General features: G+C 35.6%; 1 protein-coding gene across 1 annotated transcript in view; it reads right to left on the reverse strand.

Annotated features, from left to right (window-relative positions):
- Window positions 1–25,013, reverse strand: part of kug (FAT atypical cadherin kugelei) — a 299,204-nt gene that overhangs the window by 3,894 nt on the left and 270,297 nt on the right. The window contains exons 7-24 of the mRNA XM_089177782.1: window positions 17,853–18,008; window positions 15,838–15,948; window positions 14,709–14,861; window positions 14,400–14,613; window positions 12,761–14,321; window positions 12,110–12,680; window positions 11,849–12,020; window positions 11,544–11,768; window positions 10,612–10,635; window positions 8,687–8,923; window positions 7,536–8,588; window positions 6,815–7,458; window positions 5,348–6,745; window positions 5,129–5,266; window positions 2,327–5,032; window positions 1,522–1,858; window positions 1,004–1,144; window positions 460–606 (exon numbers count right to left, since the gene is read on the reverse strand). Of these exons, the coding sequence (XP_089033908.1) occupies window positions 460–606; window positions 1,004–1,144; window positions 1,522–1,858; window positions 2,327–5,032; window positions 5,129–5,266; window positions 5,348–6,745; window positions 6,815–7,458; window positions 7,536–8,588; window positions 8,687–8,923; window positions 10,612–10,635; window positions 11,544–11,768; window positions 11,849–12,020; window positions 12,110–12,680; window positions 12,761–14,321; window positions 14,400–14,613; window positions 14,709–14,861; window positions 15,838–15,948; window positions 17,853–18,008 (9,988 nt within the window). The remainder of the gene's footprint in view (window positions 1–459; window positions 607–1,003; window positions 1,145–1,521; window positions 1,859–2,326; window positions 5,033–5,128; window positions 5,267–5,347; window positions 6,746–6,814; window positions 7,459–7,535; window positions 8,589–8,686; window positions 8,924–10,611; window positions 10,636–11,543; window positions 11,769–11,848; window positions 12,021–12,109; window positions 12,681–12,760; window positions 14,322–14,399; window positions 14,614–14,708; window positions 14,862–15,837; window positions 15,949–17,852; window positions 18,009–25,013) is intronic.

Genomic DNA, 25,013 nt, shown 5'->3' on the forward strand with positions numbered 1-25,013 from the left:
TAAATTATACTAAAAGAAAACACTATTTTTGTTAGATCGCGTGGTGAATTCGTTAAGAATGATCTACATTGAATTATGAACATTTAATGTGCTCACTATCATTTTATAAATAACTTGATTTGTTTGTATAATTATGTGGTATAATTATTTGAAAGGCATGATTTAGGTGAACTAATAGTGTGCATGATTAGTTAGGATAGTATTAAAAATAGACATAGAAGTGTATTATTTCGAAATAGTTTTTCGAAAGATAGTCTTGATGGCATGCAAGTCGTGTTAATTATAGAAGAACCGTTTAATCCTTGATTAAAGTGCATCCTCATTGGCAGGTGCTACAAGCTTTCTAATGATCTAAAGGAGATATTATTATACTACGTAGAATATAGTTAAATCTGCAATAATAGTACGAAGCTCATTAACGCGTATACATTAATCCCAACATGCTTGACCGTTCCTTACTTGACGATAATTGATGAGTGTTCGACTCGTTACTCTCATTGCTGTGGAAGCTGGACGAGTCTGGAACTTCGCTGCCAGGTATCTCCGTGATGTTAGGTAAGGGGTTCTGGCTTGGCCTGACCCAGTCTGAACAGTCCCAGTGATACCCTAAAAGCATTGCAGACAACAACTGTACTCCGAACACGCCTACATGCGCCAGCCTGTTAGCAGTGTCGCGTTACGGAGCGAAAGGAAGCAGTTTGTTCGATCAGAAATATAAAAGAAGAAGAAGAAGAAGAAGAAGAAGAAGAGATCGATAAAGATGGAAAGAAAAAGAAAGAGAGAGGGAGAGAGGGAGAGAGAAATTAAGAAATAGATATAATGAGAAAAGATAGAAAAAATAAAGAATAATAGAAAATAGTATATACTCTAATAAGATGGATAATAGCAATAAGCGAAGCAGCCCGAAGAAAAGGGATAAATAAAAAAAAAGGAGAGAAAAGAAGAAAAAAATCAAACAAAAAAAAAAGAGAGAAAAATCGACAGGCAGACCGTATCGACTTACCACCAACGATGCGAGGATCATCCTCGATGGACGTCAGGGAAGCGATAGAGGTCCCACCTCCGTGAGGCGTTCGTCGAGCTGAATTTAGTAGAAGTCCTCCAGTGGTCAGCTCCGGTACCACTGGGCTCGCTCGTTTCAGGTCTGTTAGTGCACACAACACGATAATGCTGGGGTTAATCGAATCGGCTACACACCCAAAGATAAGAGACGCGCATGTACGTTCGCCGACGAAAACTAACTCGATTATAATCGAGGAGAGAAGTTTTAGAGAACGATAGTTAAATAATAGGTGGACAAAGAAGCGCTGGTTCCACCTATTCGAAAAAGAGAAAGAGAAAGAGAGATAAAGAGAGAAAGAGAGAGAGAGAGAGAATGAAAGAGAGAATAAGAGATACAGAGAGAAAGAGAGACAGAGAAAGAGAACATGCAGCAAGCAAATCATAAAGTAAAAAGCTAAAAAGGGATCGATCAAAGGATAAGGGAATAGAGCAAGGCCAATTAGCCAGCACTCCACTCACCGTTCTTTATTTTGGTCGTGTCCGTGATGAAAGAGGCAAGCTGCATCTGTTCTTGCCACATGGGCTTATGCAGGCTGTCCGTGTCGCTGCTCGTGGGATTTCCACCGACCACCGAATTGGCAAGGGTTAAAGACGGAGGGGGTACGGGGGTAGTGCGATTTAAATTTCTTAAATAATCTGGGGGGAAATTTTCCAGCTCGTCGCCCGCGCTACCGTAGCTACGCAGGGTGTCCAAATTATTGAGGGCTACCGCGGCTGTGTTACCATACGCGGATGGTTCGTTGTTAGAGCTGGGAGTGTAGGAGGCAGGTCTAGGAGGACATTGGGGAGGTTCTCTCTGTAAAAGAAAGAATCACACGAAAACCTTAAAAAACGCAAAGCACATATACTTCGTCTTTGGGAATGTATACATATAATGTATTATACTATATATAGGTAATACATCATACCTATCCATCATAGACGGAAGGAAAGCCTATCGCAAAAATGATCGCAAACAAAAAAGAAAACGGCATGAAATGAAAATACGCATAAAGTAACTACGACTAGCGGCTTTAAACGGAATTTTCAAGTGCATGCGTTTTACTGCTAGGAGCTGTAAAAATTTGACGCGTTAAAGCGACTACTGCTAGTCTCTATTTCGCTTCTCTCTTCGCTGTTTAGTAATAATTCTACTTTTGATAAGTCGAGAGAAAGCGAATTATAGAGAAGCTAGAACGGCATCGCTAATCTAGTTTAAACAGCTCCGAATTAGTAATCCTCCGCGGGCTAAAATAAGTAATAGGTAAGCTTGTAGATTTCGTACCTGTATCACTTCGAGATTGCTCAACTTCGAGCTGCGCTTGAACTCGTGCTCATGAGGTCGGGCCGAATTCAAAACAATCTGCTTTCTCGTTTCGTTATTGATGTTGTTGGCTCGCGCTCTTGAACGTTTAATTTTGATTTTTCGGCAAGCAATGCAGGCAACGATGAATAAAATATTGAGGACAACTGCGACGCCGATCCACATGAATAATTCCCAGGTGATATTAAAGTGACTGGATATAATAGGTGTTGAGACAGCAGGATTACCGCAATTAAAACCAGTCATATTAGGTGGGCAGACACATCTGTACGTTCCGATTTCGTTCACACAAGTTCCACCATTCGTGCAGGGATTCGCATCGCATTCGTTAACGTCATTTTCGCAATGTTCTCCTGTAAATCCTTGACACTTGCATATCGGTCCATTGTTACCTTCTTCGCAGACACCACTGTGATTGCACGGATTCGGACTGCAGTATTTTCCAAATTCGCAGCGTTTGCCTGTTAAATTTGATCCGTTGCATTCGCAAGTAAAATCACCACCCTCCGGAATGACCTTGCAACGACCACCGTAAAGGCAAGGAGACGAAGCACACGGATCCGTGTCATTCTCGCAAGTCTTTCCAGTGAATCTGCTGTGACACTGACACTCATAACTATCCGCACCGGAATCTTTGCACGTACCACCGTTTTGACAAGGCTGAGAACCACAGATACCAGGTGGTATTAAGACGACTGAGGTATCGCAACTGAACTCGACATTGGCGAAACGTCTTAAAATTGCGACGCTACTGGCACCGCTCATATGCAATGGAAATGATACTCTGGCAATCCTCACGTCGTCCATGCAACCAACAAATCCTCTTTGAACGTCTTCATAACCGAGAATCGAAGGATGTTGTCGTACTTCCGCACCCAAGTAGAGATCGTCTGATTGAAGATTAAGAATATCATTGATTCCAGGCGCTGAACCATGAGCTACGTGTTTTCCATCAACGGTTAATTTAGCGCTATTGCTTTCTCGTTCTAATTCTACCTCATGCCATTGTCCATCACTAACATAGACACTACTCACTCTGACCAAACCCTCGCCACTCCCTAAATCGAATTTATATTGAATAACCCCGTTTACTACTTCGAGAATGTTATAATCCACTTTACCAGCAGCGTACATAAGATTACCAGTTGGTTGCATTGTTCTAATCCTAAGAGATAGACTTAGACGATCCTCAATTGTTTGTCTTATCATTGCCTTGTCTATTCTATAATGTGCATAACTTTTACCACTGAAAGATATTGGATTCCGTGGTATATAACAGGCCTCGTCGTGACACTTGGAAATATCAATGTCGCAAGTTTGTCCTGCAAAACCGTCTGGACATTGACAGGAATATCCTTGAATGCTGGAATCTGGTACGCAAACTTTAAATAGTGGACATGGATTTCGAGCGCATTCGTTGACGATTACTTCACAATGATTTCCAGCATATCCTTCTTTGCAATCGCATTCCATTTTATGACGATGTCGTGGCGATACGAAACTCATTGTGTCGGTAGCTACTGGTGTCATCAACATAGGATCCAGATTGATTTTATAATGGCAATCTCCGAAAACGCAGTAACCTTTGGTGCACTGTAACCTAACCATTTCTTCAACTACCAGCTTCGTCAATTCTTCGAGCTCTTCAATACGCTGATTCAAAGCTTCTCTGAGATCTTCCGAAGAGAAAAATGTAATCGTTCCTAATGACGTGGTTGGTTTTTTCACAGCGAAAAGAAGATCTAAATCGTTGTGTACAGCTTCTCTGGTTGCTCGTGATTTAATCATATTAATTTCATCGAGTGAAGGTTGAACGCTAATGATGATGATATCTTTTAATTTACAATTCATAGCATTACGAACTGTTTTGACGAATCCTTTTCTATGACTCAATATGAAGTTTTCTGGACTGACCTCTCTAAATCTAACGATCATCGAATTTTCTAATATTTTATCTGTTATCAGATCGACGTTAACTTTTACAATAGCATGAGAATGAAACTTGCCATCTGTCACACTGACGTTAACTCTGTATTCACCAACATCGAGTCTAGGCAAAGCTATTAACGTTCCATCAAATTTATTTATTTCAAAAAGATCGGTATTGAATGCTGGTAAAGATGGTACCAAACTAAACAGCAACGTGTCGTATTGATCTTGATCCGTCGCATGAACTTTACCAATAACACCGCCAGGATATTCGTCCTTGTAAGAATTAATGATCACTTCGAGAGGCGTAATGACAGGTGGATATTGAGATTCTTCAATCACTTTTACCACTACCCATGAATCAGAATACAATGGTGGGCTTCCATTGTCGAATACACGGACGTGCAAGATGTACTTGTCCTTAACTCTGTTATTAAATTTGGTGGCTGTGCGCAGAGTACCGTCTTGTTCCAATCTAAAAGCATCACCCTCGTTTCCAGAACGAAAGTCGAACGTGTAAGGTGCAGCGTTGGGTTCAGTGTCAGCATCGGTAACGACAAATTGAAGAATAACATGACCGATTGGTTTGTCCTCCTGAACGACAGCTGTATAATTTGGCGTCGAGAACAATGGTGGATTATCGTTTGCATCGAGGATCTCAATATTCACCATGACGAAGCTCGAAAGCATTGGCAAACCGCTATCACGTGCGTGAATTTCCAATATGTAATTAGAGATCTGAAAGTCACGTAGGAGAAGATTATAAAAAGTTACATTGAAATTTATCTTATTTCATTGATTTTTCAAAGCCTTCTTCATTAAGGTCATACTTACCTCTTCTCGATCGAGAGGTGCAGCGACCGTAATTTGTCCAGTTTTCTGATCGATGCTAAATTGTTTTTTTCTGTCTCCTCGTTCTATGTAATAAGACACATTTCCATTCTCTTCACTGTCGAGATCTTTTGCGAAAACCTACAAACAGATTTACATCGTTAATGTAAATTATTTCGAAACGATTGATAATTATTAAAACATAATTAATAGAAGTTGTACCTGAGTGACTCTTTCTCCGATTTTAGCGTCTTCTCTGATCGATGCTCGATAGGAAACTTCACTGAATATTGGTGCATTATCATTGCTATCAATGACGGTGATGTTAACCGTAGCATGATTGCTTAAAGGTGGAATTCCACCATCAATGGCTTGAATCGTTAAAAAGTAATCGCGAGCTCTTTCGTAATCCAGTTGTTCGGCAATTGTGATCACCCCGGTTTTTGTATCTATTTGGAATTTTTTATGTTCGTTTCCACCCACGATCGAATAATAAACATCAGCATTAACTCCGGTATCTTTGGATGTTGCAAGGACTCTTACCACTTCGGTACCAACAGTGTAAACTTCTGGGATTTTTGAATAGTAAAGTTTCGACACGAATTCTGGTGGATTATCGTTAATATCTTGAACATTGACAATGAGCGAAGCTACATTAACGAGTTGTGGTGTTCCCTGATCAAGTGCTTTAATAGTAACGTTGTACATAGCTTTAGTTTCTCTATCTAATGGTTTGGCCAGAGTGACTATACCACTATCAGCAGCGATGAGAAAATGTCCATCCGCTGAATCGATGAATTCGTACCTAATTTTACGATTGATACCAATATCATCATCCGTAGCATGCACTTTTGTTACTAAAGTTCCCACTTCAACATCTTCAGGAAGAGTCGTACTGTAAGTTTGCATAGTGAATTTAGGCATGTTGTCGTTCAAGTCAGACACGAGAATTTCTAATTGAGAAGAACATTCCCAAGAAGGTTTATCCCTGTCTTGTACATGAGCTGTCAATGAATATTTGGCTTGAGTTTCTCTATCCAATTGACCGATCATTTTTAAGACACCCGTTTCTTTGTCCAAAGAAAATTTATCATTGTTATCACCGGTCAAGTAGAAACGTAATTTAGCGTTTGGTTCATCGTCGTAATCTGTTGCAAGAACGGTGAGTACGTAAGTACCTGGATGTGATCCTTCCGAAAGAACTTCTCTATAACGATATCTCAAACAGTAAGGAGGATTGTCATTAACATCTAAAACTTGAACAGTTACTTTCGTGTCGAAAACATATTTTCCATCGGTACCAACAATGTCAAGTTCATAATGATCGATAGTTTCTCTATCCAGAGCTTTAGCAACGTATACTTCTCCCGTCGATCTGATTTGAAATTGAGATCTTGGATCTCCTGACGTTATGTAAAACTCTATAGGTGTTATGACGGATGTGTCTTTATCAACTGCGATCAATTTTACAACAACCGTTCCGGGCAAGGCGTCCTCATTCACCGCTGCTGCATAATGATCATCAGCAAAAGCCGGTGGATTGTCATTGTAATCTTTTAATTTAATATGTACCGACGTTCTTGCGAAGTGTTTTGGATTTCCATTGTCGGTAGCTACCACCTTGAACAATTACAAATGTTGAAATAATTTTAATTCTTAAGTAAAGTTTAACTTTTTAGCAATTCTTACCTGAAACTTATATTCCGGTTGTTTTTCCTTATCGAGTTGTACCAAGGTGGAAATCCAACCAGTATACACATCGACAGTAAAGACATTCGCCAATTCTCCGATGTCAGATCCAAAAGAATATCGAACTTCTCCATTGCTACCAAGATCCTCGTCGTGTGCAATAACTTTTAAAATAGACGTTCCCTCTTCTACATTTTCAGCTAAAGAAATAACGTAAGGATTGCTTTCGAATTTTGGCGCGTGATCATTCTCGTCGAGAACCTGAAGAGATATTTCTGCGAGAGCGGTAAGTGGAGGACTCGAATCTGTTTCAGCTAGAATACCGATCAAATGATTATCTTTCTGTTCTCGGTCTAACGGTCTTGCCAAAGTTATTTGACCATGAGAATCGATCAAGAAGAACGGTGAATCTTCATTTCCTGAGACAATGCGATATTTGACGGTACTATTCGTGACTGTTTTTAATCTTGTTATTGGTGTTCCTATTGAAGAGTCTTCAGAAATAAAGAATTTTCCTTCTTTGCGTTCGAATAATGGAGGAATGTCTTGAGGAGACATAATGTAGACATTTAAAGGCACGTCCGTGTGATGAGGAGACGTACCTTTGTCTTCTGCTCGAATGAAAATCTCAAATAATTGATTTTCTGAAAAAAAGATAAAATTAATTATGATTCGTTAAGGTTTTCTTTTTTTTTTTTTTATAGGATTTTTTATAACTTACCCCATGGTATGGCACTTTTTTGTAAATACAAAGCACCAGTCTCAGGATTAATTCCAAATAATGCTCTGGAATCGGAACCTTGTGGCTCGTAGATCGAATAAGTGATTTTTGCAGCTTCATCTTCGTCAATATCCTGAGCTTTAACTTTTAAGAAAGACATATTTACCGAAAGATTACTATGAATTGTTGCTTTATATTCTCTCAATAAGAAAATAGGTGGATTATCATTTTCATCTCCAACTTTGACTCGAACCATTACGAAACCAGATCTTCCACCACCATCCGTTGCCATAACTGGAATCTCATAAAGCTTTTGCTTCTCTCGATCTAGCTTCTTTCTCGTAACTATTTCACCAGTTAGTTTATTTATGTCAAAAATTTCTCTCATCAAGTCGGAGGCAATGCTGTAAATGATAGTTCCGTATTCCCCAAAATCTTCATCTGTTGCTAACACGCTGGTAACCAGTCGACCAGGTAATTGATTTTCCAACACGGTAACTTCGATCACTGGATTGGGAAACTTGGGATTATGTCTATTTGCTGGTAATATTTCGATCTTTACTCGAGTAAAACTGGTATATACTCCATCAGTCACCGAAACGTTCAACATGCTTAACTTATGTTCGCCAAAGTTTTGCATGTTAATTAAAGAAATTATACCAGTGGATTGATCGATGTTGTAAGTTTGTTGTTCGTTACCACCAACGATCGTATAGGTTAGTTTCTCGTCTACATAATCTGGATCACTCGCTGATACAACCGTTACAAACTGTCCTCGTTCGGCATGTTCCGATAAGAAGCACGTGTAAGAGGGTTGTTCGAACTTGGGTGGATTGTCGTTCATGTCGATTACGGTTACCCAAACGTGAGCTGTACTTGATAGACTTGGTACCCCACGATCTATCGCAACTACGGTAAAATGATGAGATTCGTGACTTTCGTGATCCAACGATCTCTTTAAAAAGATTACACCTTCCTCGGGATCGATGTGGAACAAATCGTTTCTATTTTCTGTGTCGTTTTGGATCGCGTAACGTACCTTCTGATTTATACCTAAACGAAACAAATAAAGACGAGAAGAAACATTCAAGAGTTCTTATTATTTTTTCTTTCGATTAAAAATGTTACAAAAATATGTGATGTTATTTTACCTGTGTCATTATCTCGAGAACTGACTTTCAGAACGGAAGTACCAAATGGTGCTGCCTCGGAGACGGAAATGTTGTAAGAGTCTTGAGTAAATTCGGGAGGACAGTCGTTGACGTCAAGAACAAGTATACTAACGAGCACCTCCGCGTAAACCCCTGACACACTGTCAGTGGCACGTACGGTCAGTTCGTATTGCTTCTTTTGTTCATAATCCAGCTCATCCACCACATAGATTACACCTGATTTATTGAAGAGAGAAGATTGTAGACCCAAAGCACTATGCGACCGATCATTCACGAATCCGTCAATCTTTTATCATTAATTTTCATTTTATTTTATTTTTATATGAATATTTTTAAATATGAGTATGTAAAAGGATCAAAATTCATATTAATATTTCGCAATGATTTTTGTCGGATTCGTAAATGTCAAAGAACACTAATGATTGCAATTTCATAGAATACACACACGTTTTTGGAAAAACGTTGTGATTCTGTGAATGCCATTGGAATGTCTGTACCTTTTAATGCGTTTTTTCGTATTATGTGTTTAGTATAGATTAAAAAACCATGATAAATAATATGAAATATAATTAAAGGTAATTTCAAACTCTCGTGCTTATTCTTTATCAACGATTTCACAAGGTACAGACATAACATGCGAACAAAAGAAAAGCTGCAAGAGTTGTATGGAAATAAAAAAATATATATATATGTATCAATAATGAGCCCTTGATATTGGCGAAATTCCAAAAAATGAAATATGGCGACGAGAGCGATTTTATAAATTGAACGACATTGTGCGTTTCAGGAACACTGTGCTCCAAGTCGTGTAAAAAAAAAAAAACAAAAAATAAAAAACCAAAGCTATCTATTGTTATCATGAGCTAATGAAACTGAATGAGTATTGAATTATGTTCGAGGTAAAACGTTGTAAATGAAATACAAATGAAAAAAGTCCATGGAGCAAAGTGTACGATTAAAGCGTATTTTATGTATAAAAAAAAAAAAACCAAAAAAGGAGGATTCGTCGGATAGTGAAAAAAACCAGCGTGCTATAAAACAAATTATGTTTTTTTTTTCTTGTGCGTTAATAATGTAAATAGGATGTAATCAGAAATGGTTAGTTTTATAAAATTATTAGTACAGCTTGGTGTTAGTAATAGCCAAAGCAATTTTTTATATTAATATTTGCTACCAGTTATATATTATATCTACTTGGAAAGAAGAAAACAAAAATAGAAAATCTAATGAAGATATTATGAAAATATAGACATTTATGTAATGAAGAAGTATAATTTACTAGACAGAACACCATTCGCGTGTTAATTGGAATGTTCATGAAATTGTTAAATGGTACATGTAAGAGATAGATATAAATACATAAATATATATATATATATTTATATTTAGTGTTCTGTCTATTCGTGCGTGATCATTTAATAATTATCTTCTAATAGGAAATATTAAATTTCCACCAGTAGCAATAAATAATTTAGGTATGCAACGATGATCATTCGTTCTCATTCGTATATTTGAATTTGTCTAATTTTATCTTCAGCATTACCCTTCAGTGTGGAGAATTAATGATCATGTAAATTAATTAGTTCGCATACCAATCACTTCAAATGTTAGAACAAAAATTGTCCATGTTTGTGAGATGTTTTTTTTTTTTTTTATAAAAGAAAAGAAAGAAGCAAAGTTGCTGATCGAAGCAAGAAATTGATCGATTCAATTTTGTTTTTGAACTATTATTCATTTAAAACGTGATATGTTATTACGAATCATATTAACATTTGTTTTTCCTTGCCTCGATTCTTTTGTATTTTCATTCGTGCACGTAGAATCAAACAAAGTGCGATGCAATAGCGTGATAACATAGCGAAACAGCAGACCGATAGAACTAGTACTTTTTTTTTTATACTCACAAGGACCATTGTTACTGTCGGGTGCTGCGAAACAGGGAGATACAAGAAAACTTTAATGTCTAATTTTCAGATAAGCATTGATAAGGGAACACGCATGAAGGGACTTTAAACTGAAGACGAAATGATAGTAATTAAAATCTAAACAGTGTAATATTATCAAAGGAAAATGAAGACACGTTTTACACGTACATTTACTTTGCGGACTTAACAATTTCTGATATAACTACCACTAAACCGGCACCATATTGCAAAGAAAAACAAAAAATAATAGGACATGTTAAATATTTTTTTTATATATATATGTATGTTCTTACAAATTATCACCTGTTTCCGTTGGCCTTGAAAAATTATTAATCATTTCATCAACATTATTACCATACGCTCTGCATACTAATTTACCCATTTTGCCTTCTTTCACCAATACTGTTACATGATTAGAATTTAGTGACCGAATACCATAAGTACGCGAAAAAAATATAATGTTAATCGAAAAGTTAAACTAGATTTATTATCGAGAAACCATTCCACAGTTTTAACAGTATAAGTTCCATAGCCGGTTTGAAATAGCAACTAATAACATTCCAGTAAATAACATTGCTACGTAGAGAAAAATATTAAAATTATTGAAAGTAACGTTTTTAGTGTTTATCGTCTAAATAACACTAACGAACTGGAAATGCATTGTACAAAAGATAATTCGGTGTCATATGCATTTACATAGTTTTATCTTTTTTCATCATCATAAGATGGGCTCAACTTATAACGGTTAATTTTCTTTAAAATTTTTGTATTAAAAAAAAAAAAAAGAAAAAAAATGTGCAAATTAAGAATAGACACAAAATCCATCTTATATCGATTCTGTTTACAGAGTAAAATTGAACGTATTTATTTCGTGATTCGCGTTAGTTGAAGCGTGAAAGATATCGACTTACCGGTGTTGAAGTCCAAAGCGAATTCTTCGAAATCATTGCCTTTGGTAATGCTGTATATGAGTTTGCGATTCAATGGTGACTCAGCTTGTATGGATAACGCTAGAGGCGAGTGTACCTCGATACTCTCAAGTACACTGTCCGTGTAAAATTGCTTGTCAAAGACTGGCATCGAACGATCTATCACCTTCACATTGACTGGCACTTCAATGGAACATGGCGTTATTCCTAAAATAACGTTTAGCGTACATGGAAAAAAAGTTATGTCAAGTAGCTATTCGCAAATTTCGTATTCTATAGAATATTACCTCCGTCATACGCGGCTATCGTTAGTTGATACTCCCGATTATGTCCTTCGAGGTTTTGCTTCAACGAAATCTCTCCTGTTTTTCGACAAACTTTGAATAGTTCTCCGTGACCTTTTTTTAGTTCATACCTAACTTCTCCGTTGTCACCGCTATCCATATCTACCGCGTGCACCTAAAGAAAGAAAATGTTTCAATTTATTGCGAAAATTATGTATTCATCTTGTACGATGATAATGTGTGTTCTACCTTACGATCATTTACCTTAGTTATGACATCTCCTTTTTGAGCATCGACGGAAACGACAGCGTAATAAGGCAGATTTACGAACATAGGACAATTATCATTGATATCTAAAATCGTGACGTTAACTATTACATGAGCAACTCTGGGCTTGTCCATATCTCTCGTCTGACTTTTCGCTTCTACGATTAATTCATAATGATCACATGTTTCTCGATCGAATCTTACTCCAGTTGTTCTAATAGCTCCCGAAGTTGGACCAATAGTAAACATTTTAGTTGGATTTAAGATTTTAAAGACTATGTGTTCGTTCAACACAGTACCCAATACGTTGACTACTACTACGGTTCTGATTTTTGTTGAATTTTCAACGATGTTTCCTTCATAAACATCTTTTTGAAAGATCAAGCCTGAATTTTCAGATTTTTCGACAATTATATTCACTTGGGTGACACTAGAATATTTTCCATCCGATACACGAACGTGTAAAAGATAATTTTTTTTAATACGTTCCGAATTAAGAACCGTGATTATACCAGTTTGAGAATCTATGTCAAATGTGTGACCTTTGTTGCCATCGATAATATCGTATCTAAAATTGAAACGTTTTTATAATTAATTAGATATTGAGTGTTTGATGGTTTAACGAGATATAAATTAATTTGTAATTACCTTAATGAAATTCCTTCGGAACTGTCAGGATCAACAGCATTAACTTGAAGAACAGCAACGTTTTTGTACGTAGGTAATAGAAGCGTTGCATTATAATCATTTTGAAGAAATTTTGGTGGACAATCATTTACGTCAGTCACTTTTATCATAACTTTAGCCGTAGTCTCGGACGAAAGTTTAGGTTTGCCTAAATCAGATACTTTAACGTGGAATGTAAATTCTGGAATGGTTTCATGATCTAATACCATGACAGTTCTAATAGCACCGGTACTAGAATCAATGTGGAAATACTTTCTTGGTAGATCATCGACGATATCGTAATTTAATAAAGCATTTAATTCCGAATCGGCATCCTCTGCTTTTATAACGAGAGGTGTGGTCGCATTGGTAAGTACCAAGGATCCTATAGTCGCACCTTCGCTAATTTCACCACTGTAAACTGCTTGAATGAATCGTGGTGCGTTATCATTTCTATCAAGCACGTGGACGATCACGTTACAGACCGCTGTAGCACCAGCCATATTTGTAGCGGCTATTGTCAAATTATAAAACTTCCTCTTCTCATAATCTAAAGAGTTCTTCACAACGATAACACCGGTACTAGGATTGACAAAGAAAGTATCATCTTTATTTCCTCGAGTGATCTCGAATTGCAAGGACGAAGTACTTCTGGCATCCACGTGCTTCACGTAAGTACCTAGTTGTTGATTCTCGTAGATTTCAGCGGACAATTCTCGTTGAACGAAACGAGGTGGAGCATTGTCAGCCATAGTAACCATAACGTGAACAGGTACGGTATTGGTGAGAGCAGGTGAACCATGATCTACGGCTTTTACCAATAATATGTATTCCGCCGAAACGCTCAAATCGAGTTCTCGAGCTACTTTAATATCTCCTAAAGTGGGATCGATGGAGAAAATATTACCAACATTTCCCGAAGTAATGGAATAAGTAATCCTCGCGTTATCACCGTGATCTCTATCAATGGCACAAACTCGTACGACTGCTGTACCAATTGGTGATGTTTCGAAAACCTTTCCTTGAATGATCTCGCTAATGAATTCGGGTGCATGATCATTATGATCATGAACTGTAACAATGATTCTTGCGTAATTTCGTTTTGCTGGTGTACCTTGATCTTTAACCATAACTGTCAGCACGTGTTCCTCGATAGTTTCTCGATCGAGTGGTTCATTTAATGTTACAGTACCACTGATCGAATCAACGTGAAAAATACTCAAAGAAGCTTGATTTTGAGCTGCGTGTAAACTGTAAAATACTTTTTTATCTTCGTCCGCGTCAGTCGCGTGCAATTGAAGAATTTTTTCACCTTTTGGAACGTTTTCCGAAATATCCACGTGATACGTGCTTTCAGTGAACTCTGGCCTATGATCGTTTATATCAATCACCGTGACAAAGAGTTGCGTTAGGGTCGTGTGTACCCCATCAGTGACGCCTATCGTAAGATTATAAAAATTTTGTGTTTCCCAATCTAATTGCTTGGCTAATAGCACGTTACCGTTATCACGTCCTATAAAGAATTCATCTCGCTTGTCACCATCTGTAATATGTTAAAGAGAATAAAGAGATACTGTCGAACACAACATAGTTTGGTATTTATGCAGCATTATTATCCTACCTAAAATGTCATACCACAGAGGATCACCATCCTTATCTGTGGCTTGAACGAGAGTCACTAAAAAGCCTACTTCGTCACTTTCCGTCACCTCTATCCTTTGATTATTGCTTTTGAAAACTGGTGGATTTTCGGATTCTTTGGCCACTTCGACCACTTGGACGGATATTCGAGTTTGGTGACTACGTTGAGGTTCACCACTATCGGTTGCTCGTATCTATGGAATATAAATGATTTCCATTTTTTTTTTTGTATCGGAAAAAATCGTTTATAATTTTTCTTTTTTTTTTACGAATATAATTAAACACGTACCATCATTTCATATTCCTGGCCTGCTTCAAATCCACGTTGGGAATACACCATTCCAGTGGTAGGATGAATTCTAAATTTGCCTTTTGCACGTCCTCCTTTAATACTATATTGAATTTTTCCATTGTCGCCGATATCTTTGTCATTTGCTAAAACCTGATGTAAATGAAATAATATTAGAAATGATAGAATATATTACGTATTTTAATTAAACGTTTGAATTAAATTCCACATTTTTCCTGTATATGACATTAAAAGAAAAAAAAACTATAACTTTGATAATAGCAAAGTGATTCTCAATCTTTAGTATTATTACAGATATAGAAATATAATTTGAATTAATAATTCATCCAGCGTTATTGGAGTTAAAATGTATAAAAATGATCTGTATAACTATATATTATATATGGCTAATGAAAACGTGGCTAGTATTTTTGATGCACGATAAAATTCTTTCATGCACGGCCATTTCATACTATTTGCCATATTTTAGAAATTTCAGCCCAATACTTATGTATATAAATATATGTTTAATAATATCTTGTTTTATGACGCAAGTAACAGTTAATTGGCGAAAAAATAAAAATGTGATAGCATTCTCAGGCTTCATACATAAAATGGAATAAACATAATATCAAGTGACACATACAGACGAGCATGGGAGAATGATAAAGTTTGATGGTACATAAGTTCATTTTAGATAGAAATAGACGAAGACAAAGATGTAGATAGTCACAGATGGAGAATACAAAGAGGAATGATGACACAGTGTTACAAGTAAGGCTTTGAATGATAAGGCTTGCGTGATATGGAACAAATGAATATGATCAATTTGCAGATACTAATGTGCAATGGGCTTTCCTATGAACGATTTCGGTTGCATGGTATGATAATTATTTACATTCAACATAAAAGCTGGAGGATAATAGGCAGACATAGAGATAAATCATGAAAAAGGCTGATTAAAAATAGATTAATTAAATAAAGAGCCTGCGTAACTAAATTTGATCAATTCCGTATATGCAATTAATGTATATATATATATATATATATGTATAAACGAAGATAAACGAATTATGCAATGCGCGATTTTCGCGTGATGCTTAGTTTTTACGTGCGATTGTGTTCTTACCCTGAAGATACGATCTCCTGAAAGGGTGTCGGGGCTAAATGTCTCCCAAGTTCCATTCTCTAGTAACGTATCGATCGAGAGGTCGAACTCCCGCGAGCGGTTCTTCGATTTCTGTCGAGAACGAGAAGAGAGGATAGGCTTTTAGAGCTTTCATCATCGTTCCTGTTGTTTCTTTTTCTTTCTTTTTTTTTTCTTTTCTTTCTAATTCAATTTTTCTTTTTTCTTTCTCAATTTCTTTTCTCTTTCAATTCTTCTTTTTTTTTTCTTTCATTTTATATAATTTTTCGTTATCGCGATACCGATAAATTTTTTATAAATATAGGTATACACGAGTCGATAATCGATCGATCCCGTTTAGAATAAAAATATTATGTGATTTTAAGTAAAAATAAAGTATTTGGAATATTTTGTTAAAAAAAAAAGCTACGCTTTTAATTCGATAAATAATTATTGCAACAGTTATCTCATTAAAATAAATAATATAATAATAAATTTTGTTGGAGTAAGTAACTGATAAAAAGGGCTCGAGTAACGGAAAACAGGTAGCGATGTAATTACAAACGATAATGAGATAGACGTAAGTATGTATCGTGCTAAAGGTTCAAAGTGCTCAAATTTCTACACTTTCCAGCTACGTTTCGACATGGTTGGTAGCGATGATCAGTTACTTTGATCAAAATCGAAAAGAAGAGTGGTTGTTGGTTTTGCGGTAATCAATTGATAAAGGAAAACGTTCGATAACGACAAAGCAAATAGGGGTGAAGGTTTTTTTTTTTTTTAGGTAAGCAGTTTGCTTTTTGTGAGAGCTCGCATAAACAGCTTTTTTTTTTTTTTTAATCTTTACAGTCGATGTATATTATCGCGTATTTATATTAAAATTATATTTTTAAAACGAATGTTCATTATCCTTGTGTGAAAGTATTCGACCGGTTTATATAAAAAAAAGTAATAAAAAAAAAAAAAAGAAATAAAAAGAATACGTTCCTAATAAACATTTTTTCAATTTTATGATAGATAAAAAATTGTTGAAAATTTATATGAAAAAATATTGATTTTTTTGTTTTGTTTTGTTTTGTTTTGTAAAAAAGATTACAAATATTTGATATTTCGTACAAGACGCGTATATAAAATTTATATACGGTCATAATCATATAAATGACATAAATGTTCAAGGTACACCATAAAGAATTATAATATGTAAGAACATTGCAGCGAATAACGAAACATTTGCTATCGTAAATACCATATTACAAACTCGCGCGTGGATAACCATTTTATGAGTACTGCGATATTGAATAGTGTCATTGTTGTGTGTTTATAACTATACACGCCCATTTATGTATATATGTATGTATGTGTGGCCGGTGGAAAGCGTATAAAGCTTTTCGAAATAAAGCGGTGCGTTCTTTGTACAGTTCGTTTACTTTATACATTCTTACTTTCGTTATTTACATTGATTGAAAAAATATGTCAAATAAAAATTGTAATATTTATTATGTACACATTATGTGTTATTCGCGTTATTCGATATATGTGTGAATTTTGACTGTTTACACACACACACACACACACACACTCTCTCTTAACATTCATTTATATTTATATCGTATTATATAATGAAACTAACAATAATTGATTGATAACGCAGGAAACGAACAATGTGCAGAAAGAATAAGAAGGGGGGTGGGGGTGGGTGGGTGGAGGGGTAGTAATGTAACCTAACTACTTTGTGTAGGGACATAGAAACGAAGATAGGAAAGAAGAATGAAATGAGAAACAGGTGAAAGAATAATTTGACGTAGAACAATGCTAAATAATTCATATCTTTAAGATAAAGATGATGTTTCTGCTCGATAGGGGGTCATTTCGAACATATTAGGGTGAAAATGCGATCGTCTGTTGTCGCTTTCGAGGGTGAAAAATTCACTTTCAGGAGATACAAAAAAAAAACATCGGAAATTATTGCAAGAATATTTATCAAAAAAAAAATAACTATACGAGGAATTAGTTTTTACCTGAAAGAATGGTTTATCGGTAGGTGGAGTTGCTGGAATTTGAACGGTGTAAAACTTTTGCTCGAATTCTGGTCCATGATCGTTGACATCGGCAACTTCTACGACTATTCTTGTCGTTGAGGATAATGGTGGTCTACCGTCGTCTCTTACTGTCACCTAAAAAAAAAAAAAAAATGAACAGAAAAATCATTTGATTTGTATAAAAAGTATTTGTATAAAAATGATTATATATTATGATGTTTAACATAATGAAACATCGATCGAATAATATATTTGTGAAGTAAAAACAAAGAAAGTTTAGGAAATGCTGATAAATTTAGATTTGCATAGAATCCACTGTGAGATAATGATCGTGATCATGTTTCTTGCAATATGCTGGATCTGATCTGGATAACTCTTAATGGAATGGAAATCGTAGCAATACAATATTCTTAAGCTTTTCTTCTATCACGCAGAGCGTTCCTGATAGTCCAGCACCATGATAGTCTTTGCGGTTGGAAGAACCAAGCCAACTCACCAGCTCTTTTATTTTTCTCTCTATCTCTCTCTCTCTCTCTCTCTCTCTCTTTCTATTCAAGCATCGGCGAATCTTGGATTTTCGTACGAGCATATCTTGTCGAGCTATCTCTGCTCGTCGTTCACGGTGGCAAAGTCCACGAAATTACTGATCGTAAAGTTAAGTGATCCGAATCTTGATAGAGGTTAGGATTCTCTTTCTTTGTTTTTGGAAACGAAGAAAAGGATTTTCTACCCGGTTCTAAGACTATCTATACTATTTTCTAAATTTTTCTACAAAAAAAAAAAAAAAAAAAAAAAAAAAAAAAAACAAAGAAAATTATGTTTTTGATATAAAAGAATAGAGAATATGTTGATGGTTTGAAAATGTTCGAACAAATTCGATTACTCGATGTCTTATTCAGTATAGTAGAGAAATTATCATAATTTCTAGTGAACACTTTCAAGAGAATCTGTCGCGAATGAAAAGTAGGGAAGGTTGCTCTCCATACCGCAACATAAATTTAACATCCCTTGGGATGCTTCGCAAGAGATCGTGTTCATATCCGGAATGTAACATCTGTACTAAATTAGGGCTACGAAATTCCACTTTACATTCTCAAGATGGACACCGTTATGTTTCAGTTCTCTATCTGTTAAATTATTAGAAATGATTCTCGAAATTTCATGTTTTGTCAAATTTAAGGGCTTTAGTTATAAACGTTATGATATCTGTTTCATTATCTCTCTCTCTCTCTCTTTCTCTTTATTTCTCGTTACATTGACGATTTATATTAACGCTTTAACACGAGCAACGTCATTCACGACAGAAAGGAAGGATCTAGCTAGGTTTCCACATCAGCGTTTGAACCCTCTCGAGCATCGGTTTTCTACTTCCCAGGAACTATGTTTTCCTCGTGATTAGGGGTAATAGGCATGCTTTGCTCGAGCAGTTCTTCAGAACTATCCTCTTCTTCCTTCTCGTTCGCTTTCTCTCTTGGTTCTAGTGTACCTTTCCATTCTCTCCCTTCATCTCCTCGTAATTACCTTGAAGGCCCCCGGCGATTTCTCCGAGGCTTAAAGCCCCGCGTTTGTGGTTCTTGGATCCAGAGGGACTACCACTGCTAGTCTTCTACATCACCACCACGAAATACCACTACTCGTTCATGTCAAAGGCTCGGTATAATAAACTTTATGACGCGGAATGCCGCCATGTTTAGCTTGACCTACGGCGAAATCCTCCTTTTCGACCTTCCACGGTGAAGCCCTACACGTACTTATGTGATAACGAACATGAATCTTCCTTTCATCATCATCCACCTCAATTTCAAATGGTGCTACGTAGCTTTCGTATTATACAAGTAAAAGACATTATTCTTCGCATAGCTAAGTAAATTATTTACTTACTCGTGAGATGAGAGAGAGAGCGAGAGAGAGAGAGAGATAAGAATGTTTCTCTTTTTATTCGTAACACTAGAAGAGAAGAAACTACGAAAGATCTTCTTAAGACACGATTCAACAAATGGATCGTTCGAAACAAAGGAGAAACGATGGTTTGTTCGACAAAACATCGCCGCGAGTTATTTCTCCCTTTATCATAGTCATCGGTATTCGCAACTAACGCTAGTAAAGAGGCAAAGGGAAGATAATAATAATAATAATAATAATAATAATAATAATAATAATAATAATAATAATAATAGGCGAGGAGGGCATAGCGCCGATCCGACGCGGGACATTTCTCTGCCGGCTGTCCGAAGTGAAACCGACAGATCGTTAGGAACCCATCATCCGCACGCCAGAGCAGAAAAGCGCGCGTAATTTGAAAGCTGTCTACGAGAATAGTGAGAATGATAGAGAAAGAGAAAGAACTAGTCTGTAAGCGCTGTCGTTCTGACTCGCCTCTCATCAGACAAAATCGCTTTTGCTGTCTGAATGAAGAACTGCACGCTACGAGAGCTTCTCCTATGACAACATCATGTTCGACTTTTTATTCTACGTATTTTTTTTCTTTTTTATTACAACGTGTACAATATACTTCTTGATAATAAACAAATTTAACCGGGTTCTTTTATTTCAACGGAATGAAAATCTTTCTTCGATCGATTTTACATGAAACTTTGTCTTTTTTTGTTTGTTCGAGTCGATTTATCATAAAAAGAAATACATTTTTCTTCCATAAAACATTTCCTAACGTGTTTCTAACGACATACAATGTTTTGAGGTAGATTCGATCGAAATGCAGGCGATCAGAGAATCCCAAGAAAGCTATGTCTTCGTTTAGCCCAGAGCTATGCATTGGAAAACGCTTATGATATCCCAGCGAGGTGGTTAAGTGGCTAGATAAACGTTATCCTTCGAAAGGAACGAGTCACTGTACCTAGGAATATGGGTGAATCTTATCCAGCCATATGTTTCCAAGTATCGATTTTGGCTTGAATAAGATTTCAACGCGATTACTTTTTGTAAAATCCCTTGTAAAAGCTTTGTGGCACAATACTTGGAACATGTCTCTCGTAAAAGAATCTTTCAAAATAATTTCGCATGGGGCTTACCGATCTATTGAATTATTCCCATATAAACTATATATTTTCGGAGGATTGCTATACGATCAAAACTACGAAGATTTGTAAATATTATCGGAAGAAGTATATATATATTGTAATAGAATATCTGTCTTTTTTTCCATATGAATAATGTTCACAAAATATTGTCCAATGAAATTGAATTGAATTTTTTTTCGATTACTAATTCATTTGAGTTATTAAGTTTATCTTTAATTAGTTCCTAAATCAATGTGATTAATATTTCAAAAAAAAAAATGTATTACAAATAATAAACCAATAAGTTTGAATTATTGATTAAAAAGTATTTTTACCATGCTATGAAAATTTTGTCAGAAAATATTTTACTTTGATATCATATATTTGAAAAAAAAAAATGTCTGAAGCACACGTATTAAATGGAATTTATTTTCTCCAAGGACGAGGTACAGCATGGAAAAATGTAGCTTCGGTGACTGGTAAGAATAATTCGAAACACCCAGAGTTTCTATCTGTGAAACTCGAAGTTCATGAAAAACGAAAAAAAAAAAAAAAACATGAAAAAAACAAAACAAAAGAGAAAAAGAGTTAGGCACAAAGGTAAAACACGACGAATAAAAGTATGTAGGTAAACACGTATAAACACGTACATTTCCTTAAAGAGAATAATTCGAATTTCACATATGACAAGAAGTAAGCTCTGTTACTCTTTTAGCCTTACTCTAAGGTAAAGCGTAAAGGTTGATGTTGTCAGTGATGACAAAAAAGTCATAGAATTCTTTCGTTTCTCGCGTTAAAGTCCCTTTTACGTTTCCCCAAGCGTTTACTCTCCATTCATCCCTTTCGTTCGTTGTACACAAAACGTTCTCGGAGGCTGTCCTTTCTGCAGCAAAGATTCTTGAATATTCATCGTGATTATTCCTTCCGTTTTTCCTACCCTCACCCATGTAAAAGGTGAAACTTTATATTTCCCGTCGTCCTCTTTTTCTCCCTTCCATCCTTCTCCTTTTCTCTTTCCGCATTATGACACGAAAGAGAACAACGCAAGCGAATGAATGAACGAACGAACGAACGAACGAACGTAGAGCGTCAATTATACTATGTTAGCCCGAGCATGGTAACGCGAGACTTTTCGTGCATGTATGCACATATATAGAAAGAAAGTAAGAGAAAGAGAGAAAGATATATATTCATGTGTATATACGTAGGTACATATATACCGAGGAAAAAGGAAGAGAACAACGAAAACAAAAAAAAAAAAAGAAAAAAGGGAAAAAAAAAGAGAGAGAAGAGATGCACCCTTTTCATCATGTTTTACTTCTATTATTCGTATAAAAGAGATTCATAACGAGACAAGAATCAACATACTCGGTATGTAGTAAGTTTGTTTGTCAAATGCAAACGAAAGGAAAATTCAAACGAGGTGAATTATGAGAGATTATCGATGATAAAAATGTTAGTGGATGAGAGAATGTTATCTGTTTCAAGCTTAAAAAGTAAAAAAAAAATATGCAAAAATTTCGAACTGAAAAGAAATGAAATCGAGACACAATTCATTGATAATTGTTATTACATATTTAAATATTAAATGTAATATTACATTTTCGTAGATCGTAAAACGTGAAACTATTACTATGAGCTCGTTGCTTTGTGCAGAACTTGTTGGCATCAGAAGCCGTTACCTGTTATCGCTAGAGAGAAAAGAGAGAGAGAGAGAGAGAGAGAGAGAGAGCGTGCACGAAATTGGAATGCTTTACCAGTATGCATATGCAATTCTAGATCGTCCAGCGCATTTGAAAGTCAATCGTACAATTGCTATTTTGACCCGGTTGGTCAAGAATTAATTTAAGATTTTTTATTCTATGCAAAGAAATTGTAACAAACATGTTCGAAATTTTAATTTATTATTAAATAAAAAGGCGTCTATTATTTTCTCTTGATTATTTTTTTGTCTGATACGTCCGATGAATATACTACATGGTTTATATACAATTGGGGGAAAAACAAAAAAATTCTTAGGCATCTTTATTTTAATTTACATCAATGAGTTACACAGACAGACAGATAGACAGACAGATGTACCATCATTTCGATGCATCTCATGTAGAATTTAATGCACTAATATACATCGGTAGGTATATACACACACATATGTATTTACCAATCCACCTAACGAACATGAGGTATCTATCATCCATTTCCTAAGATTCTTGTGGCGCGAATCTCACATAGTTTAAGGGTTCTCTCGAAAGACGCTGAGCTAGTGCGATATTTTCCTTCCCTTTCTCTCCTCTCCGCGTTCCCTTTTATTGTCTCCCCGTCGTTCCAGAATTTGGCGTGTATTACATGCAAGCGAAGCTACGTGCTATATATGCATCTATAATATAGATATATAGATTTAACACACACATATGTATATGTATATAGATATATACATGTACAGAGGATATGCTGGTAAAGAAATCCCCGTGAAGAATAGTGCAAAGGCTGGTTCAACTGTCCTTATTAATATACGCCGTGTCTGTTGGAAACGCTCGGTTATACCGTCGTCCCTGAAATATGAAGGCGAGCACGAAAAAGAGAAGAAGAGAGAAAGATAAAGGGTCCAAAGCGGGGAGGGGGGTTTTAGTTTGAAAAAGAAAACGACCTTGTGAAAAATAGTAGCGATTAATATAACAACGGTAAAAAGCTTTCGCGGCGTAGGTACTTTTAAGCCCTCGATAAATACTCGTCGTGATTAAGCAGTTACATTTTTGTTCAAACGATTTTTCTTACTTTCTTCTTCGTTCCTTTCATTATTATGTTTGATTGCATTAGAATTGTGTCGCAAACTTTGGTATAATATTTCCCTGATTTTCTTTTATTATAATAATAATAATAATAAATGAAATGTCCATTAGATTTAATTGATGATATTTAAATATCAATTAGAGATTATTATTTGAATTTATACAACGTTAAAGAATAATAAGAAATATGGGGAATGAGATTTGCATTTAATTCGTAATACCGTTCAGAGAGAGATAACTTATTTCGATACTTCGTCCGATGGATACTCAACGATCCATTTCCGTGTTAGTAAGCGATTTTCCAAGCTACTTTGAATATTCTAAGTGGAAACATTAATGTACAGGCGAGAACATGAAGGGTTCGTTATATTTGAAAAATCGAAGTAGAGTTTCGTAGAATACAGACAAATTTTGATTTATGGAATTTACCGAAATATATTTTGAAAAATAAAATATGTTACCAAAATTGCATTCTATAAGTATTTAATAAGTCTTCTATTTCTGTCGAATGTTTTTCAAAACAAACAACATTGTTACAACGTTATGTCCAAACGAAACGCCTACGATTTACGAGACATAAAAAGAAGCATCTAAAAGTTGGAGATACAGTACGGTATGTAGGAAAAGCGATTTCTGGCTGTCTACGTATATATACCTACATATAGGAATCTGAGCGTAACCTCGTAAATCATGACGGGAGTTATGAAAAAAGGCGAGCTATGGTTTGCACAGTAAATTCGATTCGGCGTGTCTATATACGAAAGGACGGAAGTTCTACTTGCATCCGTCCTCCTCTATCGCGATATATCCGGAGAATATTGGCATGGAGATAAACGAGTTATGATGATCGACGAATTTCTCTTAGCTATATATATATATATAGGTATGTATAGGTTCAATATATATGTAGGTTCAATACATGAGCTATAGTTTCGATGGTAGGATCTAAACTAGAACTGTTATTACATCGAAGTTACTCAGTAAGATATCTAAATAAATGAAAAATATCACCGTATGTTTCATTGGAGTATTTTACTTATTATACTCGGATATTTATAATACTTTTTGGATAGTTTATATTATCTAAACAATGTATGTAGTAAGATGATATTAATATCACGGTTATGAGGAATATGCTTAATCCCCAAACAATAGCGAACTGTATAAGATAGTAAATAACAGAAACTAAAGCCATTGTGCACAGTAGCAAAGAAATACATTAAATACAGTGAATTCAATGTTTAAATATAATTCCCATTTCGTTTTGTAATAATGAATAATTTCTAATCCTTATGATCTTGGGAATATTCTTATCTTTGTTCTAAAAGTATTAT

The sequence above is a fragment of the Polistes dominula genome, unplaced genomic scaffold, assembly GCF_049000335.1.
Source record: "Polistes dominula isolate Pdom_NZ unplaced genomic scaffold, Pdom_raw_medaka contig_24, whole genome shotgun sequence".
Classification (NCBI taxonomy): domain Eukaryota; kingdom Metazoa; phylum Arthropoda; class Insecta; order Hymenoptera; family Vespidae; genus Polistes; species Polistes dominula.